At 35.3% G+C, this 27,479-nt stretch overlaps 1 protein-coding gene across 1 annotated transcript; it reads left to right on the forward strand.

Moving 5' to 3' along the window:
* The first annotated feature begins 4,492 nt into the window (after positions 1-4,492).
* On the forward strand, positions 4,493-5,995 carry LOC129920550 (uncharacterized). Its single transcript, XM_056001872.1, has one exon. It carries the CDS (start codon positions 4,493-4,495, stop codon positions 5,993-5,995), a length of 1,503 nt encoding a protein of 500 aa, XP_055857847.1.
* The last annotated feature ends 21,484 nt before the right edge of the window (positions 5,996-27,479 follow it).

Consider the following 27,479-nt stretch of genomic DNA (forward strand, 5'->3'; position numbering starts at 1 on the left):
TTCTTGGAGCAGTGACATACAAATTTAGCAAGGTTGCAACCGCATGGAGAAAAAGCTATCACTCATACCTAGATAAGTTATCCAACATTTCATCAAACTAGGCAATTCGATTAGCTTTGATCGAGTCTGCAGTGTGAAATCGTCACTCAAACGCAGAAAGAATTTTAACCCGGTGTTGCAGTGTGGATTGTATCGAGGATCGTTTGAAACATTGAGTTGATTGAAACCACAAGTAAGCTTGATTCTATGTATATGATTTCTTATTAAACTTGTTGAGAAACTTATTCGTTGTTGCTGATACAAAGTTGTTACTGATAGAAATTTGTTGCGAAGTAAATTGTTGGTAAGCAAATTTGTAAATACTTGCTGCTAGAAGATCTAGTGTGGTGAATTAAAAATCATTTAAACATTGTTGCTAGAAGAGTTAATAAGTCAACATTTATTAATTATGTTGATAGGTAAGGTAAACAAACTAGAAGTATAGTTGTTGCTAGTTATTTACCAAATATTTTCTCTAAAAAATAAACTTGGCATAGGCTTAATTGGATACAATAAGTTGTCGTTGGTAAGAAAATTGATTTCATCTTAAGAGAGGCTATATATATTTTGCATAGCTTATTTCTTGAATTTGGGTTTTTTGAATCTCCTGTTGGACTTACTGTCGGAGTTGCTGCTGCTGGTGCAATTATACATTGCTAATAGATAGTTTATTGTGGTGTTGGGTCTTTTATGAAGTCTTCGGTTGGAGTTGCTGTTGTTGCTGCTGGCGAATTTGGAAATTGTTGTGTGCAGATTTTTTGTTGCTTAAGATTATCCTCGATTTAACGAAATTTGCTGGCATTAGATAGCTACGATGCCTGACGACAAGCAAAGTAAAGATTAGGCATCACAAAGTGAACAGAGCGTAGGGAAGACTTTGACTGACTTGAAAGGATTACGTGCGTCATCAAAGGGAAATCTGAGTCGAACCAAGAACCTTATAATACAGAAGGGAAGTACGCTTTCAGAACCCGAACTAGAATGTCGTTTAGGGATTCTTGAGTCATATTTTAAGCAGATATTGAATGTTCAATCGTCCATTGAAAGATTTAATAACCCTGACGAAGAAAAGGCTAATGAGGCTTTTCGTGAAGAGGTTGAATAAACTTATGTTTGCGCGAAAACAAAAATAATGACATTGTTATCGGACATGAGGGGCAACACAACTGCTGCTGAGCATTTAAATGCAACATATTTTCCAGACCACCCCCGCCCTTGCTCAAAGTTAGAACCAATAAAACTACCTACGTTTTCCGGTAAATTCCCAGAATATCCTAATTTTGTGGGATTATTTACGAATTTAGTTCACAAAGACGAAAGCCTTGACACTTTGCAAAAGTTTATTTACTTGCTCAGGTATCTATCTGGTTCAGCATTGGATGCTGTAAGAGACTTTAATGTCGTTAGCTCAAATTATCAGAAAGCACTAGATAGATTAAAGGCCCGCTTTGATAATAAGACTCTTTTATTTCAAGAGAACATAAATAGTTTGTTAGAATTTCCAAAACTTTCTAAAATATCTGCTTCATCTTTAAGTCATTTAGAGGATAGTTTTAACACACATTTCACTGCAATGCTTGCAATAGGAAATTACAAAGACATAGCTTCCTCGATTTTGATCTCGTTAGCTATGGATCGAGTTGATGAAGAAACTCAATCGAAATGGCAGGATGAAATACTATAATAAGCTCCCAACGTGGGATGAATTTAGTAAAGTTTTAGATCGCCGTTGTAAAAGCTTAGAAGCAAAAGAAGCTAGGATTCCAAAGGCAAGCACTTCTGCTAAGAGTCAGGCGAAATCCGATGAGTCAAGTTCGCAAAATAGTGGAAAAAAGCAGTTTAGGTAATTTTTCAGCTACAACGTTAGCCGCGGAGCGCATACAATGTGAATATTGTAAGTCCTTGCAACACTTTATTGATTCTTGTCCAGAATTTGATAGCTTGCCAGTGGGAAGGAGGTTCCTGGAAGTTAAAAGGCGTATCCTTTGTATAAATTGTCTGGGAAAGGATCATTCTGTGCGTCATTGTACTAAGCCAAAGTGCAGCATTTGCTCGTTACCTCATAATAAGGTACTCCACCGATTTTCGGTCAATAATGCGAACGATAGCTCAGGCCAGGGCCAGTCTAGCTCAGCTTCATTAGTTGGCAGGTCATCTAATCAAACTATTCTAGCCACAGCTGTTGTCTTAAATAAAGATAGTTATGGTAATTTTCAACCTGCGCGTGTTTTGTTAGACTCGGCCTCGCAATTAAATTTCATAACTGAAAGTATGGTGCAAAGACTTAGACTATCAAAATCCAAGTCAGATATACAAATAAGTGGAATAGGGAACGGGGTCACAAATGTCCGATACACCACAAAATCGGTTTGTAGATCCAGGATTTCTGAGTTTGAGACTGAATTAGAGCTTCTTGTAATCAAAAACATTACTAATCATCAGCCTAGCAAATCATTTGAGGTAGAGAGTTGGAAAATACCAAAAAATATTGTATTAGCAGATCCAAACTTCAACGAAACTGCTAAAGTTGATATGTTGATAGGCGCAGACCATTTCTTTGACCTTTTATCGATTGGTCAGATCAAATTGGAAGAGAAGCTAACTCTTCAAAAGACCCTTTTTGGATGGGTCGTTTCGGGATCATATGATTCATCAGATGTATCAGCCAGGACAATTTGCCTTGTAGGAGGGGAGCAGTTGTCGAAAGACGAATATCTTCACGAACGTGTTGAAAAGTTGTTTGAAATAGAAAACTATCCCATAACTTCTGAACTGCTTAACCCTGAAGAAGAAAAATGTGAAGAACATTTCAAAAATACGGTAGAGAAAAATGGGGAAGGCAGATATGTTGTGAGTTTTCCGTTTAAAGAAGATCCATTGGCATTAGGAGAATCATTTGAAATAGCAAAAAAGAGATTTATGTCGTTGTAAAAGAACAATACGTAGATTTTTTGAAAGAGTATGAGGATCTAGGACATATGTCGGAAGTTAGTGATGCTGAGACTAAAAATATGAAGTACTTTTGCCCCCATCAGTACGTGCTCAGACCGGAATCAACAACTACAAAACTTAGAGTAGTTTTTGATTGTAGTGCTAAAACTTCATCCGGTAAATTCTTAAACGATATTTTAATGAAAGGTCCGATAATGCAAGATGATCTTTACTCAATTATATTACGTTTTCGCTGTTATAAATACGCACTTACAGCTGACATCTCCAAAATGTACCGCCAAATAGTAGTGAATCCAAATGATCGTAAATACCAATGTATTCTTTGGAGATCTAATCAAACGGATCCGTTAAAGGTGTACCAGTTAAATACAGTGACCTATGGATACGGTGACCATCCGTCCCGGTTTACCCGGGACTGTCCCGTATTTCTACAGCTTGTCCCGGGTTTTTATTTAAGAAACCCGGGACGTATAAGTGTCCCGTATTTTGTAATTTGTCCCGTGATTGTCCCGTATTTGAACATTCTCTGATTTTTGTATTCAATATTTTAAATACTTTGTACGGAAAACAAGAAAACAGTGGCTGGAAATTAAATACGCTTCTGAAGCAAAACGAACATTTTTCTAAGTCTCCAAAGTCAAAAAACTTTTGCTGCAAGAAAAATTACCTGTACAAATAAGTTTGAGTGACAAACGATTGAAAAATCTCTATATATTCCAGCACAGGTAAGAATTTCGTTACCTATGCTGCGTATTGTGCAACGAAAAGCAAAATTTTCGTTTGCGATTTCATTGTGCTGGTTGTGTACGAAAATTTTCGTTTCGCCTCTAGACTAGGTATTAGTTTTTTTTAAATGTTCGTCAATTATTTAGTTCCAGCTTCTGTTTGTCAGGTTGCTACACCATGTTTTCGAATAAAGAACAACATATGGAAGAGTAAAGAACCCCAACCCAAATTAGTTTCAAAACTTTTAAGGAAATGTTAAAAGTTGTGTTAAAGATCATACAATTTCAAAATCACCATGTTTTCGAATAAAGAACAACATATGGAAGAGTAAAGAACCCCAACCCAAATTAGTTTCAAAACTTTTAAGGAAATGTTAAAAGTTGTGTAAAAGATCATACAATTTCAAAATCATTTAAAATAAAATTAAAATGTCTCTCCCGATTTTGATTAAAATAATATTTTCTTAGAAATAATTAACAGACATTTTTATAAAACCATTTTTTGATTTCTGATTCGACTTAAATGATTTCAACAAAAACGCTCCCATAAAATCGTTTAGGAAATCTTGATATCAAAATAATTAAAAAATTATGAAAACTCATTTAAAAAAATTAATTTTTTTATTGAAAAATCAATATTTTCAAAACGATCCAACTAATTTTTTATCTGTCCCGGGTTTCGCTTCCAGAAATATGGTCACCGTACCTATGGAACAACTTCGGCGCCTTATTAAGCTACCCGCTGTTTAAAGACATTGTCAGAAGAAGGTGCAAGTATGTTTCCATTAGGCTCAAAAGTTCTGAATGAGGATTTTTATATGGACGATCTAATCAGTGGGGGAGATTCCCCAGAAGAAATTTTTGGTATATATGAAGAAGTTAGAACCCTTTTACTTAGTGCAGGCTTTGAGCTTCGTAAGTGGTGGTCGAATGAAAAAACTTTGTTGGATGTCGTACCAGAAGTAGAACGAGAGAAACCACTTAGAATAAATGATGCAGACATTATTAAAACGCTAGGAATCAAATGGAATCCATCTTCAGACGAGCTCCAGTATGTGATTCCAGAAATTAAGTTAAACCAGAAAATAACAAAGCGCATTATTCTATCTGAATTGCCTACTCTATTTGACCCATTGGGGTTACTTAACCCAGTTGTTGTGAAAGGTAAAATTCTGTTGCAAAGCTTGTGGGTAAAAAAGACTGATTGGGATGAATCAGTTCAAGCACGAATTTTTACTGAATGGGAAGCTTTTCGAAATCACTTGAAAGAGTTGGAATTGGTCAAAGTTCCGAGATATGTGTTAAGTTTGAGGTCAAGAAACACACAAATTCATGGATCCTCGGATGCATCTTTACGTGCATATGGCTGTTGTGTTTATTTAAGGTCTGTTGACAAAAAGGGGGTAGTTTCTTGCAACTTGATAACGGCAAAATCCAGAGTAGCGCCTATAAAAACTCAAAGTTTGCCAAGATTGCTTGCTTCTATTATTTTAAAGATTCTTCCAAATTTCTCGCATATAGTTGACGATATTTACTTATGGACCGATTCCGAAATAGTGCTTTGTTGGTTGTCAGCACATCCTTCGAGTTGGGAAGTATTTATTGCGAATAGAGTATCAAAAATACAAACAAATTTGCCCCAAGCTACTTGGAAGCATGTAAACACAAAACAAAATCCTGCAGACATTGTATCTCGAGGTGCCTATGCAAGTGAGTTGATGGACAGCATGTGGTTTTCGGGTCCAAAATTCCTTAAATTGTCACAAGAAATGTGGCCTAAACAAAAAGATTTGTCTATGATAAGAAAAGATACTCCTGGAATGCGAAAATGTAATGTAGTTCTTTTGGCAAAAATTATAGATGATCACTTTGAGAATATGTACTTGCGTTTTAAAAGCATTGACAAAACATGTCGAATATTTGCGCTTATACTTCGCTGGATAATCGTAGTTCGCAAAAAGATGATAATTAAGAAAGAAGAGAAAGAACAAAAAGAAGAAAAAACTGTTTTTGAAGAATATGAACTTCGTTATAATTCACCTATCAGAGCTGATGAGATTGACAATGCGTTGCTCAGAATTCTTTGGAATATTCAACAAAAGAACTTCCAGGAGGTAATTCATAAATTAAAAAAAGAAGACATAATTAGCCCTACGAGTCCCGTAAAAAATCTTAATCCTTTCCTCGACGGTGACTCATTTAAACTCCTTAGAGTGGGAGGGCGTCTGCAGAATGCGGACATACCTTATTCTGTAAAATATTCCAATCCTTCTTCCTAAATCTAATCCTTTTGTCAAAAACCTTTTAACTTTTTTACATAATAAAAATTACCATGCAGGTCCCCAAGCTCTAGTTGGAATAGTGCGGCAGAGGTTCTGGTTGCTAGATGTACGCACACTTGCAAAGAAAGTCGTAAGTAGCTGTTGGACTTGTTTCAAATATAGACCAAAGATGTTGGGTCAAATTATGGGCAATCTGCCTACCGACAGAGTGCAGCCTGCAAGAGCATTTTTAAAGAGTGGTGTAGACTTTTGCGGTCCGTTCCTAACGACTTACAAGCTGCGAGGGCAAAGAACTTCAAAATATTATGTAGCCGTCTTCGTCATGAGTGTCAACTTAGCGAAACACCCATCACTGATCCAAACGGGACTAGGTGCATAATTTGCCGTTATTTAGTCGTTAATTAGTTGTGGTAATTTTGATTTTGTCGTTCATTGTTTTCATATATCGTCCCGTTTCTGCGTGAACCACGTATCTACATAGCAAATTTTGTTCTGTTCTTAAAAGAAATATACATTTTTCTAAAAATTAAAATTATGAATTGAACAAATGGAAATCAAGTTATGTTTATGACATATTGATTGAGTTGTTTCTAAACTAAAACCTTTGTATCTATTCTTTTTTTAAGTTCTAGAGCAAATTTTAACAGAAAAAAAAATCTTAAACAAAAATGTACTTACGAGGTTCAAGCAGAAACGGGACGATATATTTTTGATGTTTCGCTAACTTGATATCAACTTAGCGAAACAACAACTCTTAAAAAAGGTCTTTTTGAAAACTTGAGTATGCCGGAATTTGCCGTTAATTAGTCGTTAATTAGTTGTGATAATTTCGATTTTGTCACTCATTGATTTCATAGGAAAATATGTTGTTTCGCTAACTTGATATCAACCTAGCGAAACACCATCTCTAAACAATTTTTTTTTGGAAAACTAAGTATGAGGGAATTTGCTGTTAATTAGTTGTTAATTAGTTGTGCCAATTTCAATTTTGTCGTTCACTGTTTTCTTTCAAATTTTTGACATTTTCCCAATTTGACATGAATTTACCAATTTTTGCTTCAAAAAGTGACTTAAACTTGACGCATCAAAGCGTGGCTTATATAAAAAATTTGCCATTTGAGACCCTCGAATTAGTTGTGCCAATTTCAATTTTGTCGTTCACTGTTTTCATTCAAATGTTTGACATTTTCCCAATTTGACATGAATTTACCAATTTTTACTTCAAAAAGTGACTTAAACTTGACGCACCAAAGCGTGGCTTATACCAAAATTTGCCGTTCGAGACCCTCGAATTAGTTGTGGCATTTTCAATTTTGTCGCTAACTGTTTTCATTCAAATTGAGTGTTGTTCCGCTAACTTGACACGAATTTACCAAGTTTCACTTAAAAAGTAGCTTAAACTTAACGCATCAAAGCGTGGCTTGCACCTGAATTTGTTGTTCGGGACCCTCGAATTAGTTGTGGCATTTTCAATTTTGTTGCTCACTGTTTTCATTCAAATTGAGTGTTGTTCCGCTAACTTGACACGAATTTACCAAGTTTCGCTCAAAAAGTGGCTTAAACTTAACGCATCAAAGCGTGGCTTGCACTTGAATTTGTTGTTCGGGACCCTCGATTTAGTTGTACCAATTTCAATTTTGTCGTTCACTGTTTTCATTGAAAAGTGTGTTGTTTCGCTAACTTGACGTGTCAACTTAGCGAGGCACCCTCCAAAAAGTGGCTTAAACTTAACGCATCAAAGCGTGGCTTATACCTGAATTTGCCGTTCGGGACCCTCGAATTAGTTGTGCCATTTTCAATTTTGTCGCTAACTGTTTTCATTAAAATTTTTGACATTTTCCAAATTTGAAAAAAATTTACCAATTTTCGCTTAAAAAGTGGCTTAAACTTAACGCATCAAAGCGTGGCTTATACCAAAATTTGCCGTTCGAGACCCTCGAATTAGTTGTGGCATTTTCAATTTTGTCGCTAACTGTTTTCATTCAAATTGAGTGTTGTTCCGCTAACTTGACACGAATTTACCAAGTTTCGCTTAAAAAGTAGCTTAAACTTAACGCATCAAAGCGTGGCTTGCACCTGAATTTGTTGTTCGGGACCCTCGAATTAGTTGTGGCATTTTCAATTTTGTCGCTCACTGTTTTCATTCAAATTGAGTGTTGTTCCGCTAACTTGACACGAATTTACCAAGTTTCGCTTAAAAAGTGGCTTAAACTTAACGCATCAAAGCGTGGCTTGCACCTGAATTTGCCGTTCGGGACCCTCGAATTAGTTGTGCCAATTTCAATTTTTTCTGTTTCCTATTTTGACACGAATTTACCAAGTTTCAAATTCTCTTATATTTTTCAATATGAAATTGGCTGAACGCATTCATTTTCAATTTTATTCACCTCGATATTCACCATAGCTGACCATAGAGCAAAAGTATCTTGTTCTCCTTTTCATGAGTATAATTTTGTCTCTTTTTGTCTAGCGGTAAAATATACTGGCACCAGACAAACAAAAATGTCATTTAACGGTCTAGCTGGCAAATTTTGGTATAAGCCACGCTTTGATGCGTTAAGTTTAAGCCACTTTTTAAGCGAAAATTGGTAAATTTTTTTCAAATTTGGAAAATGTCAAAAATTTGAATGAAAACAGTTAGCGACAAAATTGAAAATGGCACAACTAATTCGAGGGTCCCGAACGGCAAATTCAGGTATAAGCCACGCTTTGATGCGTTAAGTTTAAGCCACTTTTTGGAGGGTGCCTCGCTAAGTTGACACGTCAAGTTAGCGAAACAACACACTTTTCAATGAAAACAGTGAACGACAAAATTTAAATTGGTACAACTCAATCGAGGGTCCCGAACAACAAATTCAGGTGCAAGCCACGCTTTGATGCGTTAAGTTTAAGCCACTTTTTAAGCGAAACTTGGTAAATTCGTGTCAAGTTAGCGGAACAACACTCAATTTGAATGAAAACAGTGAGCAACAAAATTGAAATTGGCACAACTAATTTGAGGGTCTCAAACGGCAAATTTTGGTATAAGCCACGCTTTGGTGCGTCAAGTTTAAGTCACTTTTTGAAGTAAAAATTGGTAAATTCATGTCAAATTGGGAAAATGTCAAACATTTAAATGAAAACAGTGAACGACAAAATTGAAATTGGCACAACTAATTCGAGGGTCTCAAATGGCAAATTTTGGTATAAGCCACGCTTTGATGCGTCAAGTTTAAGTCACTTTTTGAAGCAAAAATTGGTAAATTCATGTCAAATTGGGAAAATGTCAAAAATTTGAAAGAAAACAGTGAACGACAAAATTGAAATTGGCACAACTAATTAACAACTAATTAACAGCAAATTCCCTCATACTTAGTTTTCCAAAAAAAAATTGTTTAGAGATGGTGTTTCGCTAGGTTGATATCAAGTTAGCGAAACAACATATTTTCCTATGAAATCAATGAGCGACAAAATCGAAATTATCACAACTAATTAACGACTAATTAACGGCAAATTCCGGCATACTCAAGTTTTCAAAAAGACCTTTTTTAAGAGTTGTTTTTTCGCTAAGTTGATATCAAGTTAGCGAAACATCAAAAATATATATGAAAACAATGAACGACAAAATCAAAATTACCACAACTAATTAACGACTAAATAACGGCAAATTATGCACCTAGTCCCGTTTGGATCAGTGATGGGTGTTTCGTTAGCGAAACATCAAAAATATATATGAAAACAATGAACGACAAAATCAAAATTACCACAACTAATTAACGACTAAATAACGGCAAATTATGCACCTAGTCCCGTTTGGATCAGTGATGGGTGTTGACACTCATGTCTTCGTCTGTTTCGTTGTGAAGGCGGTCCATCTGGAGGTTGTCTCAGATTTAACTACTGAAGGGTTTATTGCAGCACTTAAACGATTTGTGGCAAGACGAGGTTTATGCAAAGATCTGTATTGCGATAATGGGACGAATTTTGTTGGGGCCCGTAACCAGTTAGAAGAGTTCAGGCGAAGTTTTCTTGACCAGAAAACGGAACAAAGAATAAGTCAATGGTGTGCCGCAGAGCGAATTCAATTCCATCATATACCTCCAAAGACTCCACATTTTGGTGGGCTATGGGAGGCCGCCGTGAAGTCAGCCAAAAAACATCTCGTTCGCACCGTCGGGGAAACTTCCCTTACCTTTGAAGAACTGTCAACTGTTGTGGCTGATATCGAGGCCATATTGAATTCCCGTCCAATGTATGCGATGTCCAATGACCCGAGTGATGAAGAAGTCCTTACTCCTGGTCATTTTTTAATTGGTGGTCCATTAAATGCAATAGTCGAACCAGTGGTCACTGACTACAAGATGTCTGCGTTGAAGAGATGGCGACAGCTGACTTTAATAAAGCAGCATTTTTGGAATCGATGGTCGAAGGAATATCTAGTGGACTTACAAAGACGAGTAAAATGGTCTGATTCATCTCAAAATGTCAAAATTAATAGTCTAGTTCTCGTTGGGGATGACAATGCACCTCCACAAAACTGGCTGTTGATATCAATACAAAAAAGGGGGTGATTCGAAGATCGATTCATCGGATAGCACCACTTCCACTAGATGATTGAAGATACCCTTTGGATACTTCAAGGCGGGCAGGATGTTTAAGCTGCGAACTCCGAATATAATATGTTTATATTATAATTTATTTTACTATACACAATGTTATATCTTTGAAGTAATATATGCATTTGTATTAAACTATAAGTAATGAAAATGAAACAAAAAATAATTAATCTTAATTAATACTAAATTGAACTAAATAGTCAACACTAAAACATTGCTGAATTTCTCTCTTATAATTTAACGAAAAATGAACATAAGGATTGTCGAATAAAATAAAAAGAAATGATATCGTTGAACTAGCCACGATAAGACAGACGTGTGTTTTATTAGCAGCAAGTACTTTAAATATATATCTAAAATATCCTATAAAGTTGGACTTGCCTTTTTAATTTAATTTTAATTTCGATTGTGAAAACTATCACAAGAAACATTAGGTTTTAGCAACCCAAAAACTATATGAAAACCTAGACGCAACCATAGATAAGAAATTTTGTTTTTTTGGTTTTGACATTTTTTGAAGGATATCTCAGAAACCTGACGTGATAGGACAAAATTGACTTCGAATCTGGATTCAGCGATCCAAAAACTTTATGATTAACATATTCGCACATCCAGATCAGAGAAAAAAATTTTTTGTTTTCGTGACATTTTTTGAGGTTATCTCGAAAACCTGACGTGATGGGGCAACCCAAAAACTATATGAAAAACTTAGTCGCAACCCCAGGTCAGAACTTTTATTTTTTTTGTGTGGCTGTGTTATCAAAAGAAAATTCGAAAAAAGATTCAAGCCTCTTGAGGCTTCATGTAATATCTGACTTTGACAGTTCCTTTACCATTTTACCAAGTTTTCAGTTTTAGACGTTTACATTTTTTAAAATTCTCTGATTAGCCGCGTTTTTTTAAAACAAAGAAAGTACTTTTGTACTCACCCCGAACGTTTCGCATCAAATTTCATTGAGCGTGGTCACCGGGAAACTGCCATAAAATGTTAAAGTTGGTTAGATCGGCTCCGCAAGTTGTATTTGTGCGTAGGCCGTTCTAACTCTGGTTGTTGTTGTTGTTGTTGGGGTTCTTCTTGAATTTGAATTTGTTGGGAGCAAACAATGCTCACTACATCACAGGGTGTTATCACTTCAACTTGGGATGACCGTGAGGTGTTGATGACGGTATCCCATGAACGCGAAAGTTTAAAACTGTCGTCACGATTAAAGTTTTTGTGGCGTTTTATTTCAATCTCCTCGCGTACCAGCCGTGGAATGTAGTGCGACTCTTGAGCTAACACCTTCGCTTGGTCGAAGTGTATCCAGTGGTGTTCGTCTGGATTGTCCAATAAGTGCTCGCAAATTGCCGATTTTTCCCGTTGGCTTTTGCTAACCGCACTTATGTGCTCTTTTAAGCGAGTGGCAATGCTTCTTTGTGTTTGTCCAACGTAACACGACCCACAGCTACAAGGAACAGCATACACGCCTGGTGTTTGCAAAGGAAATTGGTCCTTTGGTGACTGGAGATAGTTTTTTATCTTTTTTGGTGGCATAAATATGGATTTTACTCCATATCTTTTTAATACCTTGCCAACTCTATCTGTCACCCCCTTGACATATGGTAAGAAAGCTTTTTTGTCCAGGTTGCTTTCTTCCCTCTCCTAACCATTCGCATGGAGAACATTGTCAACCAAATTCAGCTCAGCCGTCAGATGTTCTTCGTCACAAATTCTATGAGCGAAGGAAACAAAGAACATGGAAACCAAAGGTGTCACAGGAGAGGGAAGAAAGCAACCTGGACAAAAAAGCTTTCTTACCATATGTCAAGGGGGTGACAGATAGAGTTGGCAAGGTATTAAAAAGATATGGAGTAAAATCCATATTTATGCCACCAAAAAAGATAAAAAACTATCTCCAGTCACCAAAGGACCAATTTCCTTTGCAAACACCAGGCGTGTATGCTGTTCCTTGTAGCTGTGGGTCGTGTTACGTTGGACAAACACAAAGAAGCATTGCCACTCGCTTAAAAGAGCACATAAGTGCGGTTAGCAAAAGCCAACGGGAAAAATCGGCAATTTGCGAGCACTTATTGGACAATCCAGACGAACACCACTGGATACACTTCGACCAAGCGAAGGTGTTAGCTCAAGAGTCGCACTACATTCCACGGCTGGTACGCGAGGAGATTGAAATAAAACGCCACAAAAACTTTAATCGTGACGACAGTTTTAAACTTTCGCGTTCATGGGATACCGTCATCAACACCTCACGGTCATCCCAAGTTGAAGTGATAACACCCTGTGATGTAGTGAGCATTGCTTGCTCCCAACAAATTCAAATTCAAGAAGAACCCCAACAACAACAACAACAACCAGAGTTAGAACGGCCTACGCACAAATACAACTTGCAGAGCCGATCTAACCAACTTTAACATTTTATGGCAGTTTCTCGGTGACCACGCTCAATGAAATTTGATGCGAAACGTTCGGGGTGAGTACAAAAGTACTTTCTTTGTTTTAAAAAAACGCGGCTAATCCGAGAATTTTAAAAATTATGTCTGTAAGAAACCGTGAAAGCCTTAAAAGTTATATTGTTTGCATTTTTGCATAAAAGGCACTAATATTTTATCGCCGCATGGCAAAGCGTTTTTCTTATGAGGTTCAGGGAAAACTAACAAAAACGTTTTTTTTGTTCCTTTTCTTCAATAACCAAAAAAGTGAAAAAAAGGGAAATTTACAAAATTAAATTTTTTTTATTTCTTTCTAATGCTATTTGTTTTTGTTTATTAAAGCAAAAAATAAGCTTTCTGCATTATTATTTTTGATTTTCAGGTAAGAAAAACTGTCAAAAATGAGTTTGAAAATTTTGTAAAAAAGAGTTAAGGTAAAACTACAACGGCCACTTTTTGCAAAAAGTCAAAAAGTGAACATTTTCAAACTCATTTTGTGACAGTTTTTCCCATCACAAAATTGAAAATATTGATGCAGAAAGCTTATTTTTTGGTGTAAAAAACAATTTTTGTAGTTTTTTCCAAAAAAAAAAAGCGCTAGAAAGAAATAAAAATTTTTAACCTTTGTAAATTTCCCACTTTTTCACTTTTTAGGCCATTGTGGTTATACCTTTAACAAATTGTTTTTATACAAAAAAATATGGTTTCCGCATTTTTTGTTTTAATTTTCTAGCCCAAAAAAACCATACAAAAATGCGTTTGAAAATTTTCACTTTTGTACTTTTTCACTTTTTGAGCTAATGTAGTTGAAAGCCACTTTATGCAAAAAGTCAATAAGTCAACATTTTCAAACTCATTTTGTGATAGTTTTTTCGACCAAAAAAATTAAAAATAATGATGCAGAAAGCTTATTTTTTGGTTTGAAAAACAATTTTTGTAGTTTTTTACAAATGGAGTACTCCAGTCAAAGCGTCGGAAAAAAGGGCCTCACCTTGCGCAGAGAGGCACTGTCAGTTTTTATTTCATGGATCGATAGGGGTATATTTAAAAGGCTTAAACCCAATTTCTCACCACCTGATCATTCTTTTTAGCGGAGTTATTCACAAAAATGCATTTTTTGGGATATTTTACTTCTAAGCTAATATCTTTGCTCCAGATTGTCGTAGACCAAAAAATAAACATACATTCTCTTCCTTATAATAATTTCTATCGTTGTATTTGAGTGAGTAAATACAAAATGGCAGCCATTTAAAGTCATATTCTTGCTGTTAAAAAACACATTTTTGTCATTATTTCGAAAAAAGCTTACATCATGATTGACATTTTTCTAATTTATTTTGTAGCCCTATTCATGTCCTGCATTTTACAGAAAAAATCAGCTCTTTATCACCAAAGATGGCCGAGCAATTGATAAATGAACGCATGCAAAACCGGTGCGAAAACACCCAAAAATATCGTTTTTTGGGAATAACTCGGCTTCAGAGTATCCTACGACAAAAAATAAAGCTATTAATTGTTCGTTACAACATTTTCTATCGATTTGGTGCACATTATTTTTGTTGAAACAAATAAAAAAAAAGTTATATTAAGTCAAAGACGTTTTTTTGTTTAGCAAACTTTTGCCTAATTATTTTATAAACAGTGCAAGTATTGGCTAACAAAATAAAATACTGTTGTAGCCCTTTAAATTATCTACAATTTAAAGAAAAAATTAGCTCTCTACGACCCACACGAGCCGAGTTATTATAATTTTAAGAAAGCATCATTCCGTAAGAAAATTTAAAAAAATTTCCCTTGTTTATAAGTCGAATAATAGTTCTCAGTGAGAGGGGTTGTTTTCATTGTTTCTTGTTATAAGAGGATTTGTCTCATGTTTTTCGTTGGGCATTTGGAACTTTTTTAAAAAATTAATTTCTCGACTCGTGTGGGTCGTAGAGAGCTAATTTTTTTTTAAATTGTAGATAATTTAAAGGGCTACAACAGTATTTTATTTTGTTAGCAAATTCTTGCACTGTTTATAAAATAATAAGGCAAAAGTTTGCTAAACAAAAAAAGTCTTTGACTTAATATAACTTATTTTTTATTTGTTTCAACAAAAATAATGTGCACCAAATCTATAGAAAATGTTGTAACGAACAATTAATAGCTTTATTTTTTGTCGTAGGATACTCTGAAGCCGAGTTATTCCCAAAAAACGATATTTTTGGGTGTTTTCGCACCGGTTTTGCATGCGTTCATTTATCAATTGCTCGGCCATCTTTGGTGATAAAGAGCTGATTTTTTCTGTAAAATGCAGGACATGAATAGGGCTACAAAATAAATTAGAAAAATGTCAATCATGATATAAGCTTTTTTCGAAATAATGACAAAAATGTGTTTTTTAACAGCAAGAATTTGACTTTAAATGGCTGCCATTTTGTATTTACTCACTCAAATACAATGAAATTGCATACAACGATAGAAAATATTATAAGGAAGAGAATGTATGTTTATTTTTTGGTCTACGACAATCTGGAGCAAAGATATTAGCTTAGAAGTAAAATATCCCAAAAAATGCATTTTTGTGAATAACTCCGCTAAAAAGAATGATCAGGTGGTGAGAAATTGGGTTTAAGCCTTTTAAATATACCCCTATCGATCCATGAAATAAAAACTGACAGTGCCTCTCTGCGCAAGGTCAAATGACGCTTTGACTGGAGTAGAGCTTGAAAGAAATAAATTTTGTTTACTTTTGTAAATTTCCCACTTTTTCACTTTTTAGGTCATTGTAGTTATGGCTTTAACATAAAAAAAAACGTTGTTGTGCGACGCAGTTGGTGTGGTAAAGCCTTAAGAATTGATTTGTTTGATTAAAAAATGTCGATTCTCACCACATAGTACCACGGATTACCTTTTTAGTACTGTATACTGTGAAGATCAACACCTGAACGCGCCTTTAATAAATGTGAACCTATCTTAAATCATTAATAAGTATCTGAACGCATTCATTAAAATTTTCCTGGAGAAATTTACACGGATTTGCACACACACTTTGAAGATTTGACATTTCTCAAACGCCAAGCTGAAAGATTTCTTCGTGTTGTTAATTTGAGAACATCAACTTCAAATAAAGAGTAAATTCTAATTGAATATCGTTTTTTTATTGCGGAAAAATATAAAATAAATAAAAAAAAAAAAACAATTTGCGATCATAATATATTTTTTCCTGGCATAGTTATTGTGAAAAAGTCAAATTACTGTGACTTTTCTTCCCGTAATTGTCTTCAGGATATTTTTTCTCTGTAAAACGACAGCATACGGCCAAAATAATTAACCTTCTACTTCATCTTCACTCAGATCTTAATAATATCTGCAATTTCCTTTTGATTTTGATTTAATTTAAATTAAATTAAATTAAATTAAATTATCCCACGCCTCTTTCCCCCCCAGATACCGCACGCGCTGGGGTCCATTTACACCGAGTATGATGGCACTTGCGGTGGCTAGTCATATCGGCACTTAAATTAGAGTTTTTTGAAGAAAAAAAATAAACACGAGATAAGAGCGGGGCTGCTTATTACAAGCAGATACAAAATGTAAAAATAAATATGTAACTATATGGGAGCATGGGGAAACATACAACCATATAGAAAAAGAATTAAAATAAAGTATTAAATAAAGTTAAAATTTAAAAATAAGTAAAAAAAATTAAAAAAGTGTAGAAAAAAAAACAATAAATAAAATAAAAAAGCATGCTTATGCACTTGTTAGATCAGTAAAAAAAATAAAAAGTCCAGTTTCAGTTTCTCTTTTACTATTTCACTATTTACTAATCTTTACTAATCTTTAGGTCCAAGAGGGCTATGAAATACCATATAGTAGGTTTTTTTGTGTGATCTTGCTGTTATTACAATCAAAAATATTACAATTTTTATTAACATTCCTTAACATTCTCGTAATCGGTTCGTTTTTGCCATAATCAGTTCTATGAAGAGCTTGATGAAATTGCGGGGTCGTTCTGAGAGAATAGGAACTTACGTTAAAACTAATTTGCTCGAGGAGGGTGGAGTTTTCAATTACATTACATAAAATTTGGTGTATGAAAATAACATCGGCAACTTCGCGACGTTTTTCTAAAGATTGTAAGTTAATGAGTTGCAAACGTTCTTGATAAGGGGGCAAGTTGAAATTATCAACCCACGGAAGTCCTCTTAAGGCAAAACGGAGGAATCTACGCTGTACTGCTTCAATTCTCTTGATGTGGACTTGGTGATAAGGGGACCAGACTTGGCTAGCATATTCAAGTAAAGGCCTCACAAACGTGGTATAAAGTGATTTCGTAACGTAAGGGTCAGAAAACTCTTTAGACCAGCGCTTGACGAAACCTAAAGCAGAATTAGCCCTAGATATAATATTGTCATAGTGGGATCTGAAGTTAAGTTCATTATCACAAATTACACCCAAATCCTTAATGGTTGTTACTCTTGAAACAATACATTCATTGATAAAATAGTCACGTGGTGGAGGACGGAGTCGTTTGCGGGAATATGTGATTGCTTGGCATTTTTCAACATTAAGATCTAAGTTATTTTTCTGACACCAAACAAAGAAATTGTCTAAATCAATTTGCAAAAGCAAAGGGTCGTTTGACGATGAAATTGTCCTAAAGATTTTCATATCATCTGCGTACGTAGAGACTTCACAATGCTGAATGACTGATTCTACGTCATTGATTGTCAAAATAAAAATTATGGGGCCTAAATGACTTCCTTGTGGGACGCCCGACTTTGCAATAAATGGATCTGAGATTGAAGATCTAAAAAGTACTTGATATTTACGATTATAAAGGTATGAATTCATCCATTGAATAAAACCGGGAGGAAATCCTAGAGCTTTAAGTTTAAACGATATAATTTTATGTGATATTCTATCAAACGCCTTGCTAAAGTCTGTAGCAATGACATCAACTTCGTTCTTATTTTCTAATGATTTCAAAGTGTACGATACAAACTCGGTTAAATTAGTGGTCGTAGATTTGCCTTTCAGAAAACCGTGTTGTCTGGCTGAAAACAATGATTTAATTTATATTACCGAAGCAAATAAACAAAAGTATTGATCAAAGGAATCTCTGGTTTTATTTTGCAGAAGTTGTTTTGATTTCAGATTGACGTACGTGTAAAAATTGTTGTCAAAGGACACACACACAATCGCAAAAAGAACTCGGTCTGTTTTCATGTTCCTTTTTAACACCCCAATTTCGATTTTTTTGAGGCGATTCAAAAAATTGAAAGGAATTCAACATTAAACTTCTACAAGCTAAATGAAAAAAAAATAAAGTGTGAATGACAAATTTGAGTGAAGTTGGTGGAGGTTGAATGATTGACGGATGGAATTTGAACGAATGAAACAGGTTGAATTGAATTGAAATGCAAGGTGCAAACACAATGCCCTAAAGGCGATTACACTTTGCATTTTCTTTTTCGATACTTTTTTTAGTTGAGCGTAGTTAAAACGTAGTTCAACAATATCTAAATCAGGTTTAAAATATATCAAAAAGTAGGTATATTATATATTCCTGTGTAAAAAGTGTAGTTAATCGCAAGAAAACAACAACAAATACCATAAAAAATAAAGAAACTATTTTGTTATAATTGTGTTCAAAATTGTTGTAAATAAAAAAAAAATAAAGAAATTGGCACTCGAATTTCGAGGGCTGGGTCGGCTAGTATAAGTAATAATAAAAGACTGCCCTGGCTGAACAGTCCATATTTATTCTAGCCAAATGCCTCGTCATCTAATTAGTGACGCGCATGAATGGATTAACGAGATTCCTACTGTCCCTATTTACTAGTTCAGTTTTGCATCTCGTGGCGAGCGGTTGTCTTTGCTCCGTGATAAATTGAATTTGTTGTTGTGGTTGGTGGTTGACGGTTTTTCCGTAGAAGGCCTGAGTGTCGGTAGTTGGTGAAGGATCAGTTAAGTTGTGCGCATCCCTTTTTCCAAGAACTGTAAAATTAACCGTACATTGTTTTGTGCAGTGTACGTCCCGATTTCGCGGAATCTTGGTCCCTTTGACGTGTGTGTGTCGTGTCCCTTATAAACAGGTATAAAATTATACCTGCTGTATTTTGTGCGCGACCCTTCCGGAAAGGATAATAAAAAGAGATGTAAGTGCGAGGAACAAGCAAATTGCTGTTCCAGGAACACATTAGTGCAGCTGGTGATTTAAGTAATAGAGCGAGGAACTGGGAATTTTTGTATTCCCAATTCCAGAAACTCACAGTGTAGCAAATTTTTGTGCAGCTGGGCATTTTAAGAAATTGTGCGTTCATTGTGTAGTGCCATGTACATCCCTTTTTCGAAGAATTGTGTCGTTTCTCGGTGAAGAAAAATGAGTGAAGCAAAAATGAGTGAAATTGACTTAGTGGGTATCACGTCCGACTGTGATGCCTTGAGTGGATCGGATAAAGGGAAGGTGAAGAAACTCACAAAAAAAAAGGGAGTTCTTCAAAGATGTTAGTGGAAGTGATAGTGAGACAGTGAAAGTTAATAAGGAGAATAAGGCCAGGAAGGACCTTAAAAGGAATAACAAAGAAGCCAAGGCTAAGGAAGAGGCGAAGGCATTAGCTGCAACTACAGCTAATTGTGATCTTATAACTTTCAAAGTCCCAGAAGTTCCTGTGCAGGAGCATGTACAGGAAATGGATGCCGAGGAAGACTCCATCAAAAATAAAAGAGAAGTAGGAACGGATGATGATGCCCAAACCGCCTCAAAGAAAATGAGGACCAAGGGAAAGGAAGAAGGAAAGGTCGAAGAAATCGTAACTCCAGCGACCCCAGAAGCCACGGGAACTGCAAAGTCCTGCGAAGTGGAGGAGGTGGTATCATCTGACCAGGTGCCTGGTAAGCCGGATGATGTAAAGGTAACAATTGATATGAAATACATATTAAAATCTCTTAGCACCATAAAAAGCGATTTAGTTAGGACACTAGTTGGATTTCCAGATGGAGTAGGTTTTCTCAAAATTGCAGGGGATTACGAATCACTCATTCTTCAGTTAGTCGCTGAAAATGAGAGGATTAAAGCCCGAAGTGAAAATGTAGTTAAGAAGGTTGTGTCCGTCAAGGCACCAATTCCGGCTCCACGCCAAAAAATTCCAAAGTTAGGTTCGCTAGGGGTTCCGTTAGGAATGGATTCGGCGAGCAGGCCATCTTATGCTCAGGTGATGAGCGCGGCATGTGTCCCCAAAAAGTTAGTAACATCCCCCCAAGGAAGTGGAAAAACCACGAGAGACATGGTCAGTTCATGTTACCAGTGCGGCTAAAGAAAATGTAGGTATCATTAGGAAAAAAAATTGTCGAACAGGTGGGTCCTTCACTGGGTGTCCGTGTTCACACGGTACAGCCCAGTAAAAAGGGTGGTGTGATCATTCGCACCCCCACACTAGAGGAGAGGAATAGGATTATAAAGAACGAGAAATTTAAGGAGGTAGGACTCGTAATAGAGAAGGAATCAGGGGCCTATTTCATAGATAATACATTACATACATTGTATGATAGTGACAGTTCTGATGTATTATTTTTGTTTCATAGAAAATTTGTATGAAGAACTGTCATACATCAGTGTATGAACGGAGAATCGACTGGAAGTATTCCAATGTTGTATGATACTGTTTCATAGAAATTTATCATGCATTGTTTTAATACATTTTGTGTGAATTTTTCATACATTTCATACAGCAAGTTATTTTGCTGTAAACAAATTTTTTTTACTTAATAGAAGTATAAAAATGGCAGTTTTGTGTTCATAATTTAATCATAAGGAATATGCACATAATATATTTTGTATTTTTGCAAAGAAAATAATAATTCATTGTCTTTTCTTGTTTTATTTTTAAATATCATGACACGCAAGTTTCTGTTACTTTTCGTTTTGGTTAGTCAGTAAAACAAATTTCCTACACTCCAACGAAACCTAACCTCACAATTCATTCAAACGAAATGTCAAAATAAATACATCAACTACAACAGAATAGATTTTATACATTACTTCCAATGAAATCTATGAAACAAAAAATTGTATGTAATGTATGACAAAAATTTTAATGTATGATGTATGTAATGTATGTGATGTATCATCTATGAAATAGGGCCCAGGATTGGGAAGAAAACTTTCAGTTTTTAGGGCCGAAAAAAGAATTTCACCGAAGGAGATCCAGAAGATTTAGAAGTGTCAACTCATATGAAAACATATGTGCCCTTAATTATGAAAGTGGACTCTCCCACTCATTCCCAAAAATGGCATCAAATCTAGCCTAAAAATAATTATTATTTAAGGGGTAAAGTTTATTTGAAAGCGAAATCGCAGTAAATAAACTTCTTTATTGCTCCTCTAGTGATTTCATAAAAGAAATATAAATAAATCGTTATAAGAAAATTATTATGTAAGTTTTTCTTCAAACAATTCAAAAAGTGACTTAGTCCACTTTCATAATCATAGGCACATATTTATCTTAGAAAATAACCCAGGTTATGTATTCAAAATAAGCTCCGAAACATGAGTACCTCGGAAATCGAAAATATTTTGGGGAATTTATGCGAATCTTTGAGAGTGTATATTTCATGTTTGGTGAATGTTTGAAACATTTTGTTAATGTTATTTTGTTTATTTGAGTGTTGTTGTAATTTTAGTAATTTTTAAGCCCAATCTGCGGAAAAATTCCTACTGGGCTGAATTTTGGTATACAGCTTAATGACGGCTTTGTTATGAAGATGTGAAAAATCGACATTGATATCGTGTCCGCGTTAAGAGTTATAGGGGTCAAAAGGTCACGAAAAGTTTTTTGCAAATATCTCGCGACCTATTGATCGGAGGTCATCAGAGGTTATATAAAAATTGATAGTCGTGAAATTATCTACAACATATGTCCAGCACATTTTTCTGTAAGATGAACCGTTTCGCGAGTAGAGCGCAGAGAAGGTGACTAGATTGCACTCACATACGAAAAAATACATATTTTTGGTTTATTTTGCTCGATTTTTGAGGTTTTTATCGAAGTAGCTTAAATTTTTTTAGTTTTATTAACTTATCTTATTACGTAAATACGGATTAACAAAAAAAAAATAAAAATGTACACATTGGAATAAAAAATATTATGCAAAAGGGGGAACAACGTTTTTTGGAAATGTTGTATGTTTCCCTTTTTTGTACAATAAGTGCCTTCATTATTAAGAACACACTTTTTAAAAATGGTTCAATTTTAGTTTTGAGCTTGTTATCAATTTTCCAAACATGAATTCCATACAAAATGTCGTTTGGAGCTTCTCGAGAGAAAAGTTGCAGAATACCTTATAACAGTACAAAATTAGCTTCTGAAAAAGCTTAATGGTAATTTAAGGTTTATACCAAGCTCAAAACCAAAATTGAACCATGTTTAAAAAGTGTGTTCTTAATATTGGCAAAGTTTGGTCTGCTTCTGTTTGCGATTACCAGAGATGGTAGGTAGAGATGGCGGTCATAAGCAGCCTAGCTTGATGACCCAAGTAGCGCAAAATGCGCCGTTTTGATACCAAAACTTGTGAAACCTATGAGTTATAAATGGGTTAATTGGAATAAAGTGATTTCAATACATACGAGTGTTTAGGCTAGCCTAAAACCACTTCGTTGCATTGAGGAATGAGATCAAGTCTTTGATCTTTAATTCTGAGATGTTATTTATATCGTTGAAAAATTCACTGCCCAGAGAGAGCATTCTGCTTCTAGCAAGGGCAGGACATTGGCAAAGGAAGTGGAATACCGTTTCTTTTTCTTGCTGATTCAAACAACTGCGACAAAAGGTGTTGTAAGGAATACCTAGCTTTGCTGCGTGTTCTCCTATCGGCCAATGTCCCGTACATACCGCAACGATCCTGCTAATTTCTTTTCTGGGTCTAGAGATTAGGTCATATGATTTGGATTTATTATAGGTGGGCCAGATTTTTCTGGATATGACGCAGCTAGTCAAGTTGTGCCACCTATTGTTGGCTTTTGTTAGGTATTTTAAGAAGATATCGCCCTTCATGACTCCCATGGGGATGTTAACTATTTCTGCTAGAGACTCATGAAGGGCCGATCCTTGCCTGGCCAGTTCATCCGCCTTTTCATTGCCTTCAAAACCACTGTGACCTGGGATCCAGATGAGAGTGATTGTGAGGCTTCCACTCAGCAATGGGAGTTCCTCTCTGCACTGCTGAACTAATTTGGAGGATGTCGTGACCGAAGCAATTGCTTTTATAGCTGCCTGGCTATCTGTTAATATAGCTATGCTTTGGTTTTGGTTTGGATATAGGCTAAGTAATTTGCAAGCTTCTTTAATTGCCAGCAATTCCGCTTGGAATACACTGGCAAAGTTTGGTATTCGAAAGGATTTTGAGATATTGAGGGATTCATAGTAGACACCCGCACCGACCCCACAATCCATTTTTGAGCCATCAGTGAAAATGCAGGTGTCGAAGTCTCTCGTCACAATGCCCTCTTCCCAGTCTGATCTAGACGGGAAGCTGACCTTGAAATTCATTACAGTATTCAAAATAGGAGTGCAGTAGTCCGTGGGTGTCAGAAGCATATCCGATGGTATTAAATTTGCTGTGTCACTGTGAATAAAAGGTTTTGCCTTCCAACAGCCCGTTTCTTTTAGCCTTAAAACGCTACAAGAAACCTGGTATTTTATATGAAGGTCTATGGGTAAAAGGTGCAAGAGAACGTTTAGAGCCTCAGTAGGGCACGACCGGAGGGCTCCAGTTGTCCCTACGCTTGCTGTTCTTTGAATTTTCTTAAGTTTGTTGATGTTATATGCTTTATTTAGTGCAGGCCACCAAACAATGGCGCCGTAAGTAAGAATGGGTCGTACCACCGCTGTGTAAGTCCATAGAATCATTTTTGATTTAAGACCCCATTTTTTCCCAAAGGTTTTACTACAGGCATAGAAAGCAATGCTCGCCTTCTTAACCCGCTCTTCTATATTTAGCTTCCAGCTCAGTTTAGTGTCCAAAATTACACCTAAATATTTTGCGCTAGAAGAAAGTGATAAGATTTGGCCGTTGAGCTGAGGTAGAGGGAAGACAGGGATTTTGGTTTTAGTTGTACCAGAGATATTCACATTTATGTGCTACGAGTCAAGTACTCAAAATAATTCATTTTTTTAAAAACAGCCTCAAGGGGATCACAAAAATGAAAAAATCGATGTTTTTAATAATTTTTAACCGTACACAAGTAACAAAAAGCTGTTTATGTAATTAAAAATATTTTAAATATTGTTTTCAACAAGAAAAAAACTATATTTTTCTGCATACTAAATTTTTAATATAATTACTTGACCTGGCTACTCTCTACTGTGGCGTATTTACCAACCTCGCCGATATAAGAATTTACGAAAATGCAAATAAAACGTTATTTCAAAATTTGAAAGCGATTGACAAAAAACTATTCGAGATTTGCTATGAAATGCAAATAAACATACGATTTGTTTGTATAGAGAAAATAAACAAAACAAGTTGACTTCAAATTAAGATTCTCAAAGTAGAAAAAAGATATTGAAAATATTTAAACGGGCTTTAAATGAAAACATTTCGTTCTTGTAAAAACTGTCACAAATTTATTTAAAATAAATCACCACGTTCAAACACATAACTTCAAAAACTGTTAAAAAACGACATTTCAGATTTTCTAACGGGAATATTTCAAAAACGTGATATGATAGAATTTTTCTGACTTCATTGACCCCCCGTGGTGCTCCTGGACAAACTACTGTACAAGTGCCGAGCCCTTTTCAGGGCTCTCAGCCTTAAAAGGCAGTGACTAACCAATGAGAGATGAGACAAATATTATAACCTTTCATTTTACTGTGGTCCTTAATTACGTATAGTTTTTGGTCTGTAATTTCATTATTACGGACCATTAAACGCTATGTATTTTGTGTGCTAATGCGTTCCCACTGCGCTGCAAGCCATAGTGAATGTTAGGTTAGCCTGTATGGGCATTTAGATTATTCTTTTGTATTGGACCTTTCCAAACCAGTGCATAAAAGTTTACCTTAAAAAGGAGTATCTTTCCTTAGTTTGGGTGAACAAAAGACCAAAAATTAGTAAAATAGAAATAGTCTAAGAGCCGGCAGCATATTTTGGCAGTTTAGGTATAACCGAAATTCGAGTGTGCAAATATCTAAATATGCACCACAGTATGTCAACGGAAAAAGTCTGGCAGTGATCTTTTTCAGCTTTCCCTTGCCAGACGCATCCAAAGTGCAGTAAAAAATCAACTTTTGGCGTTTTGGTATAACCGATTAAATGATACACCAAAAAATCATAAAAAATCCCCTGATTTCAAAAATGTGGGTACCAGAAGTTTTTTTTTCAGCTTTCGCCCCGCCAGACCGCTTTAAAGCATTCTCAAGTGCATTTTTCTAATAAAAAACCTAGTTACTTATTTTCTGTTAGGTATAACCGTATGATGTTAACAAATTAACATTCTATGTCTATTCCTGGTTTAGAAAATATAAGTTTAAGCCAGATATTTTTCAGCCTTCCCTCTGCCAGACGCCCTTAAAGTTTCCCAAACACGTTTTTCCATACAAAAAACACCTAGTTTCTGGTTTTTTCTTATAAAATTGAAATAATATTTTTTTTGTTTAGAGTAACCATATGATGGCCAAATATTAACATTCTCTACCTTTTTTCTGATTTAGAAAATATAAGTTTGAGGCAGCTATTTTTCAGCCTTCCGTCTGCCAGACGCCCTAAAAGGTATCTCAATAGTACGGGAAAGTTAGACTTTGTTATATGGGGGTCTGGGAAAAAATCCGAAATGTATATTGACTTCAGGGCTCGAAAGAGCAAAAGACACGAGTCTAAAACCACATTTTATACAATTAATGTTATAAGAAAAAAACAGAAACTAGGTGTTCTTTGTATGGAAAAACGTGTTTGGGAAACCTTTAAGGGCGTCTGGCAGAGGGAAGGCTGAAAAATATCTGGCTTAAACTTATATTTTCTAAACAAGGAACATGATAATTTACTTCCCCCTTACTCTCAAAGACTCAAATTAATAAATCTTCCTTCACTTACTGACCATAGAAAGTATTTGCAGTTTTATTTTATTGTTGGAATTATCAATGGGTCAATATCATCCCCATCGGTTCTAAGTCGGTTAAATTTCAGTTATAGTCGCACAAGTATAAGGTTACGCCAACCATTGTGCCTTATGTTTAGTAGATCGAACTATGGTGCAAATAGCCCCCTCAATCAATTGATAATAATATTCAATAAACTTTAATTTTGTATCGAGTCTGTAAATGACAATTTTAAATGCATTAAATTCAAAACAATGTTTTTCAATAGCTTAGAGTAATTAATTTAGATTTAAGTATTATGTATATATGTTTAAGTATATTCACGTTAGTATTTAACGAATTGAAATAAATAAATAAAATAGAATGCTTTAAAGCGGTCTGGCGCACAGTGTGGTAATTAGCCACATGATTTTAAATCATGAGTTGAGCTTCTCAATACAATGGGTAACTCTAATTCATGTTTTGTTTTTTTTTGTTTTCATCTCGGATTATCCTAAGCTAAGCTTGAAAGTTGGTTCTTGTCAACAGTTGGATGGAGATAATACAAAGTATTCTATTTTTCGCTTGAGTTTGGTTGCCGATTAAAAACGCTGTGGTACTTTTTTTGTTGTAATTGTTTTTTTTTTTATTGTTAATCTACATTTGGAGGTATGGTAAAGTATTATAATTTTTATTTATTAATTACCATTGCAACTATTTAAAAAAAATAAGTTCTGTAAGAAGGCTAGGGAGTGCAAAAAAAAAAATATCTTTGTTTTTCAAATAGAGGTAAAGTTAATTTTTCCGGTCTGAAATTAATTAATTAATGTTTTGTGGAGTGTTGTCATTAAGATTAGCTAGTTACATGTCTCGCGTTTTCTCGACCGCCATACAACTTTTTTCACTTTTCAAAATGAAGTCAAGATTTTCAAAAAAAACAAATTTTCGAAAAATGTGTCAAAACTGCCAAATAAGATCGAAAAGACAGTTTTTTTGATCTTTTAATGAGCAGGTATCATCTTTGGAACATTTTTGACGATAAACAAAAATTAAAAACATATATAAAAGTTTTGTGCTTCAAATTAAGAGAAAAAAAGACAAAAAAAGGTGGAAGACACATTGGACCGCTCTTTAAACATGAATCAAGGGGCACGGTAGTGCCCAGCCAAGTTCTCTAGCAACTTTGGCACTACACCCTTATTTACAGGAAACAACTCAGGCCATTTTCGACCCCCCTCTAACTTCCACACCAAAGATGCTAGAAATTTCATACTCGCTACATTTATTGAGCTTGTCAAAACCAAACTCCTCACAAAATTTCAGCCTTTTACGATGAGTAGTTTCTGAGATATAGGGCTTCAAAAATCGCAAAAACCGTAACTGACTGACTGA

This window comes from Episyrphus balteatus, chromosome X (assembly GCF_945859705.1).
Source record: "Episyrphus balteatus chromosome X, idEpiBalt1.1, whole genome shotgun sequence".
NCBI classification, from domain to species: Eukaryota; Metazoa; Arthropoda; class Insecta; order Diptera; family Syrphidae; genus Episyrphus; species Episyrphus balteatus.

Coding starts and splice junctions, on each gene's coding strand:
- LOC129920550 (XM_056001872.1), top strand. CDS start 4,493: ATGTTTCCATTAGGCTCAAAAGTTCTGAATGAGGATTTTTATATGGAC.